The sequence below is a fragment of the Gymnogyps californianus genome, chromosome 2 (assembly GCF_018139145.2).
Source record: "Gymnogyps californianus isolate 813 chromosome 2, ASM1813914v2, whole genome shotgun sequence".
NCBI lineage: Eukaryota > Metazoa > Chordata > Aves > Accipitriformes > Cathartidae > Gymnogyps > Gymnogyps californianus.
Genome location: NC_059472.1, coordinates 51,060,125 through 51,077,826, shown reverse-complemented (window position 1 = coordinate 51,077,826; position 17,702 = coordinate 51,060,125). Strand labels below are relative to the sequence as shown.

General features: G+C 44.4%; 2 protein-coding genes across 7 annotated transcripts in view; one reads left to right on the top strand and one right to left on the bottom strand.

Annotated features, from left to right (window-relative positions):
- Positions 1 to 443: 443 nt before the first annotated feature.
- CABYR (calcium binding tyrosine phosphorylation regulated) lies at positions 444 to 6,917 on the top strand. The gene is made up of 4 exons (XM_050915754.1): positions 444 to 609; positions 697 to 750; positions 4,370 to 4,651; positions 6,355 to 6,917. Exons 1-4 carry the CDS (start codon positions 462 to 464, stop codon positions 6,915 to 6,917), a joined length of 1,047 nt encoding a protein of 348 aa, XP_050771711.1. The 5' UTR covers positions 444 to 461.
- A 398-nt stretch (positions 6,918 to 7,315) lies between these two features.
- The window catches only part of OSBPL1A (oxysterol binding protein like 1A), an 80,770-nt gene continuing 70,383 nt past the window's right edge, over positions 7,316 to 17,702 (bottom strand). For all 6 annotated transcript variants that reach the window (XM_050892189.1, XM_050892188.1, XM_050892190.1 and 3 more), the window contains 3 exons: positions 17,086 to 17,209; positions 14,503 to 14,593; positions 7,316 to 10,778 (listed from right to left, as the gene is read on the bottom strand). In XM_050892189.1, coding sequence (XP_050748146.1) covers positions 10,676 to 10,778; positions 14,503 to 14,593; positions 17,086 to 17,209 — 318 coding nt within the window. In that variant the 3' untranslated portion in view covers positions 7,316 to 10,675. The remainder of the gene's footprint in view (positions 10,779 to 14,502; positions 14,594 to 17,085; positions 17,210 to 17,702) is intronic.

The following is a 17,702-nucleotide window of genomic DNA, read 5'->3' as shown; positions in this document are numbered from 1 at the left end:
CGGCGGGAGGCTGGGACCAGGAGAGAGCAAGTACCCTAGGGGATGGAGGAGGAGGGGGGGAGGAAGAAGTGTCCTGTAAACTCTTTGCTTGAACACGAATGGCTTTTGTGGCTCGTGGGGGGTGCTTTGGTGGGGTTTATCTTTAAAAAAGGGAATTCAGGACATGGGTTTGAATTCACATCGTGGTTCGCTAGTTGGCTGGCCCCCGACTGTGCCTCCTGCTGCCTAAAGGTGCAGAGGGGGAGTAAAGGATTTGGTCGCTGCAAACGGTACATACCTGCTTTAAGTTAAAGGAGTGTTTGGGAAGGGGTGGAGGAGGGTTATTGATGGCATGGCAAGGGACGAGCAGCTGCGATCACGCCGTCAGCGTTAGACACTTCACACTGGGGCAGGGTAGACGCTCAGCCGAGGGGTTCTGTTTGTACAGATGGGAAACCGTAAGCCAGCTTGAGTGGGCGAAGATGCAGTCTTCAAAGACCAGGGTGATTGTTCCACGTGGCCTCAAGACCCTGCTTGAGGGGGTGAGCCGGGCTGTCGTAGAAAAAAACCCGGACGACATTGCTGAATTTTTCGCTCTCTATTTCCAAGAGCTTGTCACCTTTCGAAAAGGTTTGTTCCTACCAGTGCTTCATCTGAAGAACTGAGCTATTTGAGAGTGCTATCCTACTCCAGCTTAATTTCTGCTTCTGTTTTCAGGGCATCCAAATCTGGATATAACAGAACTGGTTGAACAGTTTGAGTTCATTAGCGGTAAGATAGTTGCTGTTTGTTCTTTTAAAATATTTTGAGACTATGTTCCAACCCAAACGGGTGCAAGTAGTTTTCACTTATGGAATGCATCCTGTCCATACCTAGTCACTTGAGAGAGGCACATAGGCTCTGGGCTATTGAAAAGGCAGGCATCTTCAGAAAGCATTTGCTTCTATTTAATGTGGGAATAATTAGTCCCCTGGGATGCTGTACTTTCTCCTAGAGTATAGAGGAGAGCCTGGATGCCTTTGGTCATTTTAATTTTAAGATATTGCAGTGCAATTTATCACCCCCTAAGCAGATAGCGACTTCATACTTACCTATTCTTTGCAAACAGATATTGTATCTCTTTGTTTATAAAAAGATGATTTAGTTCTGTGGGATGCTGATTCCTTTGGGAAGTGCTGGGAGCTTTCAGCTGCTCCCTGGGTTTGGCTGTAAGGGCTGGAATACATGGTGCCACCTGAAGGTTGTGTGGGAGCAGTGATATGGGTGCGTTGTCTCGCCCACAGCCTGTTTGTATCTGCCGCACTGGTTTGGGTCTCCATCGTCCGGTTACCCATAAGTGTCAGCAGCTTCAGATATCCCCTTTATTCAGAAGGCCACCTAAGCTGGTTCCAGGTAACCCTGGGACCAGCCAGCACTTGAGACAGCCTTGGTCTATAGATTGAGAGCTATACACTAAGGTAATTACAGCAATGAAGAGAAACCCCAGCTATGAACAGAAAGTGCTACTATCTTACTCCTAGCTTAGGATCTCCTCTATAAAAGCTAACCACCACTGATTTCAGCACTTGAAGCAGTTTTCTTCTTGTAAAAATGACTGGTAGATGTTGCAGCACAACTTAAAGTATCACCAAAGGCTGAATTTTGGTGCATTTGCAAATGTTGCATTAATGATATCACGCAGCAATTTTTGCATAATCATGGAATCACAGAATGGTTTGGGTTGGAAGGGACCTTTAAAGATCATCTAGTTCAACTCTGCAGCCCTGGGCAGGAACATCTTTCACTAGATCAGATTGCTGAAAGCCCCATCCAGCCTGACCTTGAACAATTCCAGGGATGGAGCATCCACAGCTTCTCTGGGCAACCTGTTCCAGAGTCTCGCCACTCTAAAAAAAAAATCCTGATATCTAATCTAAATCTACCCTCTTTCAGTTTAAAACTGTTGCCCCTTGTCCTGTCAGTGCTGGCCTTGGTAAAAGTCTTCTCTGTCTTTCTGAAAGCCCCCTTTAAGTATTGAAAGGCCACAATAATGCCTCCCCAGAGCCTTCTCTTCTCCAGGCTGGACAACCCCAACTCTCTCAGCCTTTCTTCATAGGAGAGGTGTTCCATCCCTCTGATCATTTTTGTGGCCCTCCTCTGGACCCACTCCAACAGGTCCGTGTCTTTCCTGTGCTGAGGACTCCAGAGCTGGACGCAGTACTCCAGGTGGGGTCTCACAGAGCAGAGCAGAGGGGCAGAATCACCTCCCTCGACCAGCTGGCCACGCTTCTTTTGATGCCGCCCAGGATACAGTTGGCTTTCTGGGCTGCAAGCGCGCATTGCTGGCTCATGTCCAACTTTTCATCCCCCAGTACCCCCAAGTCCTTTTCCATGGGGCTACTCTCAATCTGTTCCTCCTGCAGTCTGTATTGATACTGGGGATTGCCCCAACCCAGGTACAGAACCTTGCATTTGGCCTTGTTGAACTTCATGAGGTTCACATGGGCCCACTCAAGCCTGTCCAGTCCCTCTGGATGGCATCCCTTCTCTCTAGTGAATCAACTGCACCACTCAGCTTGGTGTCATCTGCAAACTTGCCGAGGGTGCACTCAATCCAACTCTCTGTCATTGATGAAGATATTAAATAGTATTCGTCCCAGTATGGACCATTGAGGGACACCAGTCGTTACTGGTTTCCACTTGGACATTGAGCTGTTGACTGTAACTCTTTGGATGCAGCCATCCAGCCAATTCCTTATTCATCAAATAGTCCATCCATCAAACCTCTCTCTCTCCAATTTAGCGGCCAGAATGTTGTGGAGGACAGTATCAAAGGCCTTACAGAAGTCCAGGTAGATGGCATCTGTAGCTCTTCCTGTGTCCACTGATGCTGTCACTCCGTTGTAGAAGGCCACCAGGTTGGTCAGGCACAATTTGCCCTTGGTGAAGCCGTGCTGGCTGTTCTTTAATCACCTCTCTGTCTTCCGTATGTTTCAACGCATCTTCCAGAAGGATCTTTACCATGATCTTACCAGGCACGGAGGTGAGGCTGACTGGTCAGTAGTTCCCAGAGTCTCCTTATTACCTTTTTTAAAAATGGGTGTGATGATATTCCCTTTTCTCCAGTCACTGAGGACTTTGCCTGACTGCCGTGACTTTTCAAGTATGATGGAGAATGGCTGCATAATGCAGAAATTTTCTGTCTGAATGCCTGTCAGTGGTTTGCTTATGTGATTGTGAACTGACCCCTGCATGTTCACCAAGCTCCAATACAGGTCCCTCTTGTACCCCTCTCTTTCTGTGTCATCCATCCCCTACTATGTGGTCACATAACTGTGTTATGAAAGGGGATGATCGGAGAGGAATTCCTTAGCAAGCTCGAGCAAGGTTTCCTCTGGAGTCTCCCGCCCACAGTGCCAGCATGGGGTTTGGGACTGGTGGTGCACCAGTAGGTAGCTAGCTAGTTTGTGTAGCTGCAAGGGAGCCTTTCTTCTCTGTGGCATTGCCAAATACTGACATTGGATTACAGATGGGTCTGTGTTGGCTTGGGATGGCAGTCAGAATAATGTTTTTTTCAGAGAGGATTTAGCTCTGTCATCCTTTGAGTTATGTTTCTCTCATAATTTCTGATCTCATCCAGTCATGACTTCAGAAAACAGCTCAGTGCTGAGCTGTGATGATGTATTAAAGATTCACCTTCTCTTCTGCTACTGTGTTGGTTTTACATATTGACCAATGCTTGCTAATCATGATTGATAGAAACCAGACCTCTTGGTTTGTTGGTTTTTTCCAATGCTGAGGGTTTTATTAACCATGTGATGGAACACTGTTTTGATCCCATGAGTATTCTCTTGTGTTCCTCCCTTGATAACTAATCTAGAAGCCATTTTTCGCTCTGTATCTAAAACTTGTTCATGTCTCACTCTCTTCTTCACTTGGAGACCTGTCAGTTCAACTAATCAAGATTCTTGAGGAAGTTAAAATATCACCATCTATGCATCTAAAATAACTTGTATGGATCCAAAGAGTTCTGAGGTGTTGCAAAGAGGAGCCATGGTCTTCTAGCTGGCTTATATCTGATCTCCTTAATGTGAAAGGTTTAATCTTTTAACCGATAAGCGTAGCAATGTTTGTGGGCAGCAGCTATGAATGTAGCCATCACTGCAGGACCAGGAATACAAGTAAGGCTTCCTAGGTTTTGAAGTGGTACCACTGCTCTCTGAATTTTCTTTCCCGTTATTGATAGGCAAGCAGCAAAACCCCTCCTTAAATTCTTCCATCTCTGCAACCTGGGAAGCCTCATAAATGTGCTGCAGAGCATCTAATTGAGTCGGTGCTGAAATCACTTTTAATTTTATTTAAACGGAAACAGTTCCTCAAGTATTGCCATTATGTGCTTTTTACCTTGCAGAAAATGGGAATGAGGGACTGGAAGAGAAGACATCAGAGGACACAGATACTTTGTTTTCTGGGGAGCCCAAGCAAAGGGACAAGTGTACTGACACAGAGGAAGACCAGCTCCTTGAAGAACCTGATATTCAATATAGCTTCAAAGTAACTCAATACCCATCAATTGCCAGTTCCATTGCAGAAAGCAGATCCCCCTCTGGATCTGATGGAGCTTCATTCCTTGAAGGACCTGAACTGATGTACGTCCCTGCTGAGCCTGCACAGCTTGCTGCCTATGTGCTAGGTAACAGTGATTCTTTTTATTCTGTGAGGGATGTGGCAACCAGCGTGCAGACTCTTCGCGAAGACTCTCAGACCTCAGAGAACGAATTTACACCAGTAGAAAGTGCTGCTGAAGATGCTTCTGCTGTCCCAGAAGCTGAGGCTTCTGTGGAGGCTGTTAGGTCACAACCAGGAGTGTGGAGTCAGTCCTCCATAGCTGGAGAACTAGGGCCCTCAGACAGCCAGGCTGATGTCTCAACAAATGATGTAATTCAAGCTTCCTCGGTCCCCTTGTGGGAAGAACCATCACCATCACCTCTTTCACCACCACCACCATCTGCTCCAAAAGACCCATTGCAGGCTGTGCCTTTCTGCAATGAAGCTGAGGTTACCTCAGCCACTGAGGTTGTATCACTGTGTTGGGATGATGAGCAGATTATGGATGCAGAGGCTCCACCTTATGTGGAGCAGTTTCCACAGAAAATAATCATTCCCTTTGTAGACCAAACAGCTTATCTGTTAAAGATTGAGCAGCCTTTAAATGCAGACCAAGGCTCAAGTGCTACAACCTTAGGTCCATCTGCTCATGATTTAGTGTGCCATCCTGAGAGAACGGAATCTACAGCACAAGTGGAATCAGCTGAGCAAGTTTATGTCTTGTCAGGTAAGAAAGTTCGGGTCTTTGTGTAAGCTTTCTGTTTCAGCTTCCAGCTCTACAGCTTCATCAGTTGTCACTAAATGGAAAAGCACCTGTCAGTGCAATGCAGGGTAGAGATGACTTCTAAGAAACTACTGTACCAACACTGTCTGCTTGGCCCCAGTGCACATGTGTTAGATCTCCCTGCCATCTGTTCCAAGAGATGTGGCTAGCTCTGGGCAGAACTCCTGCACTCCTCTGGTCAAATACGCAGACAAGAGTGATGGGAAGGTGCCCATTGATGCCAAATGGTCCTGCTCAAAACAAGCCATATTTTCTGAAGCAGGTGTTAGAGACCTAAGATGTAATACATGTGCCCTGTGGCTGAAGAGCTCTTAGTTTTGATTCTCCTCCCCTGAAAAATCTCGTATTCCGGCACTGACCTATGAGGTTCTCCATTTAGAAGAAAAATGGTGGTGGTTGCCTGTGCTGTCTTGAGCTTGGCGAGTTTCTGCAGCTGGGCTGAGTGGGCTGAGCACTGGTCATCAGTTCCACAAACAGCAAGAGAGCTGGTGCTCATCTTTCTTGGTGAGGCCCTCACCACATCTCTTCCCTGTGGTGACATGTGCCCAGCTCCTCCCTTGCCCAGCTGGAGAAACCCTCCAGGGTGGAGCTCCCCTGCCCCGAGTCTCCCTGGTACTGTAGAATCTGTCCAAGCCCTGTCCCAGGCCCCAGGAGAAGTAGTACAGCCAAGAGGTCTCAGCAAAGCATGTTGTAGAGGAGAGCTGAGCTTAGGCAGATTTGTAAATTAACATTGGCTCTTTTAAAAAAAAAACAAACTGCAGTCTCAGAAATACCAGACAAATGCTTACTCAGAAGAGCCTCTGCTCTTGACCATGAACAATTTAACTTTTTCTAGGCTGCCGCTGTTTGTCAGCCACATACCAAACAGTGTTTGCTATCCCAGCTCCCTTCTCTAAATGCTTGCTCTCACCAAGTGTATGTGTGTTTGTTCTAGACATAAGGATTTACAATATGACTGGAATTCACTGCTCCTGATACCAGCGCTCTTATTTTTATCTTTGTAGCCACGGCATCACGTGAAGCAGGACAGCCACCACCACCACATTCTAATGTGTGGACCCTCTATTGCCTAACTGACTTGAGACAAGGTCAAAAATCACCACCATCCCTTCCTCCTGCTGGAGCTGGTGTTCCTTATTCCCAGGCAACCCTCAGTCTTTCCAGGGGGGAAGATCAACAATGTGGTCAGCTGTCACAAGTATCTGCTCCAATTTATGTGATGCAAGAAGAAAGCAAGAGGGGAAATGCTCCACCTTTCATTTTAGTGGGCTCTAATGTTCAGACCACACAGGACTGGAAACCTATTCCTAGCCATGCTGTCTTTGCACAGCGAGATGCAGGTGCTAGGAGCAGATTCACTACAGTCCCAGTCCCAGTCGCCAGGCCAGCTGATGAGGAAACAGATATGGCAAGCCCCAATTCTAATTCTGCAGAGGAAACTGGGGCTAAGCTACGCACACCCGATGTTTTCTCAGTTGCCATACCTCTGGATGATGTGATGTCTGCAAAGAAAGGCTCACCAGCTGATGATAAGCACACAGGTATAAATGCTCTTGCAGAAAGTTAAGGTACTGCAGGACAGATTACCATCACATCAGGCCCCATTCCCACAGCAGGGTCAGGAAGAAGCAAGCTTGCTTCTTGCATGGGTCTTGCATAGGGAGATGCTAGTGTTTGGATTTTACTACCAAAAGCTTAACTTAACCCTTTTCAAAATAAAATAAGGCTTAAGACCAGTGGTTAAACTACTTGTCATACGTAACAGTACCAAGGCCTTCCTCTGCTTGTTACTGTCATGGTTTAGGCCCAGCCAGCAACAAAGCACGATGCAGCCACTCGCTCAATCCTCTCACCCCCCCAGCGGGATGGGGAGGAGAAAATACAACAAAAAGCTCGTGGGTCAAGACAAGGACAGGGAGGGATCACTCACCGATTACGGCACAGGCAAAACAGACTCGATTTTGGGGAAAAATAAACCAATTTTATTTGTTAACAACCAAATCAGAGTAGGATGATGACAAATAGAACCATATCTTAGAAACACACCTTCCCCCCACCCCTCCCTTCTTCCTGGGCTCAGCTTTGCTCCTGATACCTCTACCTCCTCCCTCCAGAAGCAGGGGGACAGGAATGGGGGGTGCGGTCAGTTCATCTCACATTGTCTCTGCTGCTCCTTCCTCCTCACAGGGAGGACTCCTCACACTCTTCCCCTGCTCCAGCGTGGGGTCCCTCTCACAGGGGTCAGCGCTCCACGAGCTTCTCCAACACAAGTCCTTTCCACGAGCTGCAGTCCTCCACGAACTGCTCCAGCGTGGGCTTTCCCACGGAGTCACGGCCTTCTCCGGGCCCAGACACCTGCTCTGGCATGGGGTCCTCCACGGGCTGCAGGGGAATCTCTGCTCCAGTACACCTCCTCCCTCTCCTTCTTCACTGACCTCGGTGTCTGCATGGCTGTTTCTCTCACATCCCACTCCTCACTGTAGCTCCTCTTCTTCATCTTCTTCTTCCTCTCCTTTTTTTTATTATAGCTCTTCTTCCTCCACCTTTTCACTCCCTCCCTTTTTACTCTCCCACACAGCAGTCCTTTTCCCTTCTTAAATACGTTATCACAGAGGTGCTACCACCAGTACTGATGGGCTCAGCCTTGGCCAGCAGCAGGTCCAAGTTTGGAGCCGGGGAAGCTTCTAACAGCTTCTCACAGGAGCCACCCCTGTAGCCCCTTCCCCCACTACACAAACCCACAGTTACACTTTGCAATTAGTACTACTAGTCTTGCTCTGGTGTTAGTCTAAAGTAACCAAGTTTTTAATCTCACATTTATACACATCTTTATGCCTGCAGCCTGAACTTTTAGCATTTGTGTAATATTCAGAATGCGGCAAAATACCTCACCTTAGAGTGCATTTAGGTAGCAATTAAAGTAGGTCTTGCTGCACACTTTCTACTGAGTTCATGTTGTTTTTTAAACAGGTTGAGAAGAGAGGCTGTGTGGACTTCAGGAAGAGTTCAGGAGGAATGGAGACTACATTGTAATAAATAAAATAATTTAATGCAAATGCTTCAAAAAAGCCAGCAATTAGAACTGCATTCCTATGCATTTTATGCTTTCCTAGTACAGCACAACATCCTGAATGTTAACTTTGTGTGAATTATGACCACTGAGACACACCTTTTGCAGCTGTTTCACTGAAGAGTGGCCCAGCTTCTTCACTGTGCTAACATGGCATATGCATAAGCCCCAACGATACTGACAGATTACATACAGAGCCATAGTTCAGTGTAACCTGAACTGCTGGGGTTATACTCTAGGAAGGAACTGTACACAAGTGTCAGGAGTAAAAGCACATTCATACTTTCAACTAGAGGAAGGAGTTATTCTCACACATGGTCAAATTCATTCAAACTACAGGTTTATCAAGGAGGACAGCTGAGGTTATGCTTTGAGGAAGGGGTTAAGAAAAAGTACCTTGATTTTGCTTTAGAGGTTTCACAACTACAGCTATGGTCACTTAAATATGCCAGACTCTTGGAAGTATGACTAGATCCAGGAAAAAAAAAAAAAAGTGTTATGAAACAGAAGTCACTCAAAACAAAAGAAGAAAAGTTGATGTTGCATAGAGGTTTCACCCTCTTGAACCTGGGAACTAAATGCTTTGTTTTTCCTAGCACTGAGTGTTCAATGCTGCATGACCTGCTGAAGCACTGACCCAATAGCTAGACTGTTTCTACAGATCTCAGACTCACACTTGAAAGTTGCACAGGAATTAAGACAGACTTCAAGAAATGCTGGCCAGAGCAGAGGCTTGAGTGCAGAGATGAGAGTCCAAGAGACAGTGCAGGTATTCAATTTTTGCATCTACAGGTCACTGTGAGAACTAGGCCCTCATATGAAAGGCTGCCAAAGAAAAGGCTTTCCCTTATCTATGCAAATATGTCTCACCATCACTACCTGGGTAATTCTAGTAGTGCAGAGAATAAAAATAGAAAGCATCTCATTGCCTTATTAACAGATTCAGTAGTCCACCCTCAAGGCTAGAGCTGCAGCCTCACTGTGTGTTCAAGGAGGAAGGGTCTCAGTTCCCCAGCCATCCCCATGCCCCCATAAGCAGACTGCTCCTGCTTAGGGGAAAAGAGGTCCCTGAAGCACAGGGAAGCACACTATACAAGTTCATTGCAGCAGCTTTTGGAGTAGGCTTGCTCAGAAAGGGTCAGCGCTGTCAACCACCACTCACTTTACACTAGATGCAAGAAGTTTTGAAGCCTTTATTTAGTAGCAATTAAATTATTCAATTAACACTAACCTCCAGACAGCAGTTAAAATATTGTACAAAGAGCAGCTTGCCCTCTAGAAGCTCTGTACACAGTTCAATATAAACTTACACTCTAAGATTGAATGCACCCCACTGAAAAGGGGTAAAGCAGCTGTGCACAGGAGGCCTCACTGAGGTGCTGTACTACCTTTGAAATGCACAAGACTTCCTCCTAGGGAGTTTGCACAGTACAGACACAGGTCCTGTGCCCGCTGCCATGTTCCACCAAGTCCTGGACTGATTAGGTTCTTGCCTTTTTGCAGTGGTGCTGGGCACCAGAACTTCTAGTGCATGAAACAGATTCTTTTAAAACCTGTTCCTAGTGTGCAGTTCAAATCAAATCTGTAGATGTTTAAATGGCTCTTAATTCCTTAAACCATAAGGCTGGTAGCAAAACAAGAGAGCAAAATTCAAAACACACTGCACAAAACATTGAATAAATACCTCTGAGTAATGTTACCAGCTTAAACAACTGCCTTAATGCTCCAGAGACGGGAACACTTCTGGAATCTCTGACCAGAGCTCAGGATTCAAGGGAGTTACTTTAGTAAAAGAAAAGTCACTTTATGAAAAATTACATCTTTACAAAAGTGACACACCCCTCTTCATTTAAGAACAGAATATTGCAATTACTGTGTGTGCTTTTAAACATTCCCATGTCACAATAAATAAAACCAGTTTTACTTGTGCCAATGTTACCTACGAAAGAAAGTATTCACAGAACAGCCAAAGGTGTTCTATTCCTCATACACCACAACCTAATATAGGTGTATTCAGCAAACAGGGCAGTTCGAAACCATGGCGACTTACTTTGTCCGCACAGGACCCACCATCAGCCAGAACAATTACTCCCCTACCTATGGGACTGCAGATCATGTACCACCAGATTTACTGTGGAGATGCTTAATATTCTCTTTGATAACATGTCAGTTTTTTCAGGAGATAAGTAAAACAAGGGAAAACATTAAAACAGATTAAGACTTATTTGTATCAGTCACAGGCTCCTTATTGCATTTTAATAAATATCAGGCAAGTTAAAGTAGTTTCTGTCCCAGTAGTTGCCAGAATAAAGCCAGTCCTGTGTACCGGTATAGGGATTGGGGCCTTGGTGGAACCATCTGCAAGGAAACATACAGCATGTTAAGTGAAGCTATTAACACACACTTTTATGGAAGTTCAGAACTGCTTTGCTGCATCTTCAGCAGTTTACTGTTCAAAGTAATTCTTGTGGTTGCAGGAGCCCTCTTGGTTTTAAATTCATAAGTGAATTTAAAGTCATCTTCAGTGGCTAGATCTCTCCATTTGCCACCTCTTAAATGTCTCCTAGGTGAAATTAGAGACCAGTATTTGGTCACTTGAAGCAGTCAGGACTATCACATAAAAAAGGACAGGTACAGTTTTACTTCAAAGCAGTTGTGAACAATCATTTTGGCATGCATAAGCAGTAACAGTTTTTGCAAGACATGTAAACACCACAAGCACTGCAGTCCTGAAAACAGAAAGACATTATTTCCCCGGGATCTAGATTTCCCCTTGTTTTTTAAAGTCTTGTTTTGCAATGCACCTAACTCAGAACAAGTGTGCCAGCTGCCCTCAGCGTAGATAAAATATCACCCACAGGCTGCAGGAAAAGTCCTGGCTTATTACAACTTAACTGTGTTGCATTACACTGTTAGCACCGGGGGTCTAATCTGAATGGCCAGAAAGCTGATTCCATCTGCATGAAATTACTTGCAAGCTTTTGCTAAGCTGTTTGTTGCTAGGAACGCTGAAGATTAGCACCTGCTTTCTTTCTTTCCCTCTCCCCTCCTACCTAATCTTGAGGCACTGTGTATACACAGGGACAGATTACATGTGCACGTGTGTATAACCTTTTGGTGGGGGAGCTATTTATCTGTAAAATAAGGTGCACTTACAAGGCCATACAACTGCCAAGTATCCCCCAGTGGTGATTACAACCCCGTCAAGTCACCATGGCACAGAAATTTGTCCTTCCTCCTCTCCCACACCCGTTTCTGGCAATCTTGCCACCCGTTACTGAACACCGCTTTCTGTCTGGGCCCAGTTACTCAATCTTCTCCCTCAACAGCACACACTGCACAGTACCAAACCACTAGCATTTTAACTTCTTGTTGTATTTTTCCAAGCCATGTTTATGGCACAAGTCAGCCTCCCAGAAGCTGCTTCTGTGGTTAATACGCTCCACAGCTTCCCTTCACCTCCTCGCTGGCCACAAAAGCCAGTTCTTCCTTTATATTCCTCTGCAGCGAACACACTCACTTAAGTAAATCATGCATGTGCAAGGCAGCCCATTTTAACTCAGCTCTTCCCTTCTAGGGTACCATAAGGTTTCAGAACAGAAATTAAAGCACATTCGGACCAAATATGAATTGATCTCTTTAAAAAGCGAAAGCATAAAGGCCACCAGTATCGCAGTGTCATGTTACAAAGCAGGGCAGCTAACAGGCAAGTCTTGCTTAGCTCAAAAGATATGAGATGCCTGTTGGAAGAAACGTCTTGTACCGTCTTCACGGTGGTAAACTGAACAGTTGAACACTGCAATGGTTCTCCTGCTGTCCTGCTTACGTGAACTGAAGTCAACAGGAGTCATTCACCCCTGGTACTGTACATGGTTCACTACGGCATCACCTCCGCACAGGATGAGTCAGCTATTCCGAAGCAACTGGTGTGTGCGTGTGCACATGTGTTTAGTTCACAGGTAATAGCAGCTCGCTCCAGAGCACAAAGCCGAGCATTTGCTGAGAGGCAGGGCTATAAGCACAGTTACTTCATCTCTCAGATTAAGGAATTCTACCACCCAATACCTCACTAGTGTGTCTTCAACACTTGTACAGGTCAGGACAATGTGCCCCTCCTCCAGTGACCACCTCCTTCAATAGGAAGGGGAAAGGTGATGGGAAGAACTAAGTTTGAGAGACACAGGAGATCCAAAGCAATCCGATAATCTAGCCAAGTAAGTGACGGCGGAAGGAGGGGACTGATTTTCATCAAAAGCAACCGACCACTGCTGTGTTTCATAACTGAACTAGTCTTTTACTCAAGACTTAAGACTACTGGTCAGTCTCTAAAGCATTAAGTGTTCAACATGAATCACTTCTTCAGAAACACCAAGACCCCACTGCTAAAGTGAATTCAAAATAATTTAAAAAAATCACTAGGCACTTTGGAGAATTGTCTTACGAGGGAGGAACTCTACTAGACAAAGTAAGAAGCCTGCTTTTCTGTGGCAAGGAAATTGCAGTAGTTTACATCAGAGTTTATATTACACTGCAGATTAAGACCTACAGTTGACCTTCTGGGAACAGGCAGGAGAGTTTCCCTTCACAGTACACATTTTTTTTTTTCCCCCCAAAGCACAACAACTCTTCCACACACTTTACGTTCATCCTTTGGAGGCAGTCACACTTGGCATTCCTACTGAAGAGATCAGACACTAGGAATTTTTTGCCAAAGCTTTAGAAACATCCTGGAAAACAAAGAGTTCTTAAAGGATATCCCAGGCAAGTGCTGAGCAGGTCTACAGTACCTGCACAACAGCAACTGAAGAACCTCGTGAACGGTGTCTGCACTAATTATACACCCCAAAAAACATTGCTCTGAGTTGTCCCCTGGGAATTCCCCAATTTCCAATACCAACCTCAGGTGCTTTGAGATATAGCTTATGCTACTTCAGGCACCTGGAAGAACAGAATATAACTATCCCTTGCTTTGAAAATACTTGGTGAGAGCTAGAACCACACTGAATTCAGGAAAGGAAGAGGGAGGTGCAAGGCTGTCCAGCACTTAACACGTTTACTTGGAAGCATTACAAAGATGTTATTTTCCACCAGTCTCAGGGCAAACAAACCCAAACACTTCAGGAGAGCAGGCACAGGAAAAAGACAAAAGGCAGACATGTCCAAACCTGGGACTCTGAGATGATGGCTGACTTCATTTGAAAAAAAGAAAAGAGTGATTTATAGTTACAAACAGACATTTTAAAGATATTTAATCCACAGTGTCTGGGTGTATTAATAGCTAGTTAACAGGGAAGAGATGAAGCTTGCTTACTTTCAGAGAGTTTAGCCCTACCATTTTTTTTCTGTGAAGAGACTGCCAATTTATTATTATACTTTTAAATAGACCTTGTCTGGTCAAAGTAGTTTCATTTGGTCGTGTTTTCACAGTTTCTACTTAGCTTGTGTGTAAGAGCTCCCAACTGACCCCTCTCATAGGAAAAAAACCCAACCCATCCTGGCAGATCCCTTGTAAGCTAACTTTTCCCTTAGCTCTTCTAACTTTTGTACTTAGTAACCCTCTCAGAAAGGAGAAAATGATTTGGATATCTGGGTGATAAAGTCATTTCACCAACTTTGAGAATAACTGTATGCAGTGGGAATACAGTATTGCCAGCACACAGCAACTGATCTGAGAAGTCATGGGCAATAAGCTATCAAGTTCACCAGAGGAAGCATTTCCTCCTCTCTTTGGCCAAGCATGCAAATTTGAGGCAGTTATAAATGAATGAGCAAGAACAGTCCTTACAAGCAGCTATCAGTGGCAACATCTTTTTCACATCAGAACCAAGAGGTGCTCAGAAAAGACAACACGGTTTGTATTTGAATATGGGTATGCAGGCAGTGAGAGGGAAGGAGCTGAGACCAAGCCTGACGCTTCTCTGTGGAAGCACTACAGCCTGCAGGACCAACTCTGCAAATATATCTGATGATGTCAGCTCTTCATGCTGACACAACACTGCACATCACCAGTGTGCACTGGCAGTTAACCTCAATGTTCAAAATCTTTATGTAACTACACGTACACAGAGGCAAGCACACTAACCTCGTCTTCCAGTCTTCCTCTGATTTTGAACGATTTTTGCGGGCGGTCCTTTGTTTTTCTTCTAGCCTCTTCTTTTCTTCACTGGCTAGATCTTGAAGGAATAAAAATACACAAATAAAAATACAGAAGATGTTAAAGTGTAATATAAGACAGGGACATTACTCCATCTGACCCAGCAAATAAACAAGTGAAGTAGTAAAAGTTGTCCATTTAAAAAGCCTTCTACATAACACAGAAGAGCTTCTAGTTTAGTCTAAGGGCAAAGCCAGGCCAGCTGTGGCAGAAGATCAGCCAATGGAATTCCAGTCTTTAAGACTGTTAAATACATGTTTACCCATGGCCTGAGGACCCTGAAAAGGTGTTTACATGACAGCAGATGTGAGCTAGGGGAGGTGGCATACCCAAAATTTATTTCAGTAGGGAAACTGATTAAGATATGCTGGATTTATTTCAGAAGTCTGGCCACATGCTTCTTGTTAAGGGTTGGGGTAAGTTGTTACTAGTGCTTAGTTCCTCATCAATCGGGGTTTGGAATATTCATTTCCAAACCACAAAGAATTGTCTCTCTGCAGCATCCCTTCATTTTTTTGTTAATGAAGGTAACTAAGGTAGCACAGGTCATGGTCCTAAACAAGCAGAACAGTTGCTTCTGTTTGGCAGAAAGGATGGTCAGAACATCTGAGGAGTAAGTCAGACTAAGAAGCAGATTAGGTGAAAAGTGATCTCTTTCATACTTGGATCCTCAAAAAGCATTTTATAAACATCTTAGAAAGAAGTAGTTGAGAGAATCATTTTTGGAAGACTATCAGCCATTCCCAGTTACCCTGCCAGCTACTACCATACTGCATATTACCAGTCTATCTGCTAGACAAACTTCATGCTGTTAGTACAGTTAAGGAATATGGTCTGTTGCCAACAGCATAGTTATTTGCACTTCAAGTTTAGACAGACAAATTACTGGGAATGCTACAAACAGAGTATGTCCATCCTGCTGGCCACAAAAGAATTGTACAGGCAGGAGAAACTGGTTGTGGGAATTCACTGATCTGCTTTTTTAAAAGCCTCAAAGAAGTGGTTATCAGCTTCTGAGAAAAAAAACCGCACTAGTACAACTGCACTGCATTATGCCCGTGTCACTGTTTTTCATACCTAGATCTCAGACTGTTTACCAGAAATAGTCACACTCATTGAATTATTACATAGGTGAAACTGAATCAGAGGTTTCATGACTTACCCCAATCACTTAGCAATCCAGAGAAAGCAGGAGTCCCCATGCTTTTAGTCTACAAACCTGGCCATCCTGCTTTAACACGCAAAATGCCAAGAAAAAGGAGCAAAAGAGGGCCAGGGGAAGGCTGTTCCACACCACATCGAAGTATTTAACACCAACTCACACGTCAGAATTCTAGAAGACACTTTTCACTCTATGGCATCTGCAGTAACAATCTCTATGAAGTTGCTAAAAAGCACACTATTTCTAGTCACTGAAAGTCTCATGATGTATTTCTAATTCACTATTTTAGGACAACAGAAGTGTTCAGTTCTCACTGAAGAATAATTTTGCATCAAGTATATTTTTGGCATTGCAGTTTCACTTAAATAGTTTTGACTGCATTTCTCAGAACTGGCACATCAAAATACTCATTTTGCATCGGGCTGATGGAAACAAAGAACTGAAAAGTTCACAAATACTTCCTTTCAATGCTCAAAGATTGCCTCCTTAGACTAGTTTCCAGTTATAGGGCTTGACTATGGAGCACAGCAGAGGGCCTAAAGCTAAATAAAAAGCATAGCATCATGAAGTTTAAGATTCTTGCATATATGGAAGAACATAAGCAAGTAGGTGGTGTGGTGGGTTCCTGGCCAGGAACTAAGCACCCACAAGCCACCTGTTCGCTCCCATCCACCCCAGCAGATTAGGGGAGAGAATCAAAGAGAAAAAGCAAAAAAACCTCATGGGTCAAGGTAAAGACAGTTTAATAAAAGTGAAAGGAAAGAAAAAAAGGAGGAAAAAGTGATGCAAAAGCAATCACTTACTACCTTCCACCAGCAGATCTGAATCCAGCCAGTCTCCAAGCAACAGCTACTTCCCCCTGACACACACAATTTATTGCTCAGCATGATGTTATATGGTATGGAATATCTCTTTGGTCAGTTTGGGTCAGCTGTCCTGGCTGTGTCCTCTCCCAGCCTCTTGCCCACCACAAAAACAGAGAAGGCCTTACCACTGTGAAAATGTTGTTCAGCAATAGCTAAAACATTGATGTGTTATTAACACTGCTTTGGTCACCAATGTAAAACACAGCACCATATATGGGCTGCTATGAAGAAAATTAACTCCATCCCAACCAGGCCCAGTACAGGTGGGTGACATACCTTCACTAGAAGCATACCACAACCTGCAGAAGGCTGCATTAAAGAGTTACTGTCTTTAAGCATGGAGGATGTATCTTTAAGGGTAGCTACTTACTCTAACAGTTCATCTAACAACCTGAATGTGGAATTTCCTTTTTTTACAGTCCCTCAGTTTTAACAAAAAAAAAAAAAAAAAAAAAAAACACCTTTGCCAATAGCTGAAGTTACCTATTTCTCCATTTTCCATGGCTCTGATATCTGGTCGTAGCCGGCAGTCAGTTTTGGGAATGACACTCTCCATTTCTTTGTCCAACTCATTCAAAGCCATAGCGAAGCTAGTAAAATTATACATCTGAAATTCAGAGACAAAGATAAAAGGTGACTTTACGACATCTCTAGCTGCTAGTCTTAATACACAAGAAAGCGGCTGTCTAAAAACAAACATCCAAGTGCTTTTTTATTATTTAATCACTCAAGACAGGAATGCTCAAGATACCAGCAAAATTGCACTGTCAGGCAGAGCGTAGGTGATCCTTCATGTTTCTGTTTAAGCAGGCCAGCATCCAATTACTCAGTGCACTATTTCTCTCTTATCTTCTTTTTCCAGTCCTACTGGTATTTTCTCTATCTCTGTAGAGATATTTCCCCCCGATTAACCCAGTGAGGGCACCTTTCTTGTTCCAATTCTTTGTCTTTCCAGTTGCACACATACCCTTGTATTCCACCCACGGGCTTTCCAGCTCCACAGCCCTTCACACACCAACTCATGCTACACAGGCTTTGCAAGCGTCTCCTAGAAAGTGTCTGTCCTCTAATAAAGCCCTTCAGAAGAGATTTCTCACAAG

Bases quoted from the DNA above. Each gene is read 5' to 3' on its own strand.
- CABYR (XM_050915754.1), top strand. From the start codon at position 462: ATGCAGTCTTCAAAGACCAGGGTGATTGTTCCACGTGGCCTCAAGACC. The intron at 610-696 runs GTTTGTTCCTAC...TTCTGTTTTCAG, and splicing joins GCTTGTCACCTTTCGAAAAG to GGCATCCAAATCTGGATATA. The intron at 4,652-6,354 runs GTAACAGTGATT...TTATCTTTGTAG, and splicing joins GCTTGCTGCCTATGTGCTAG to CCACGGCATCACGTGAAGCA.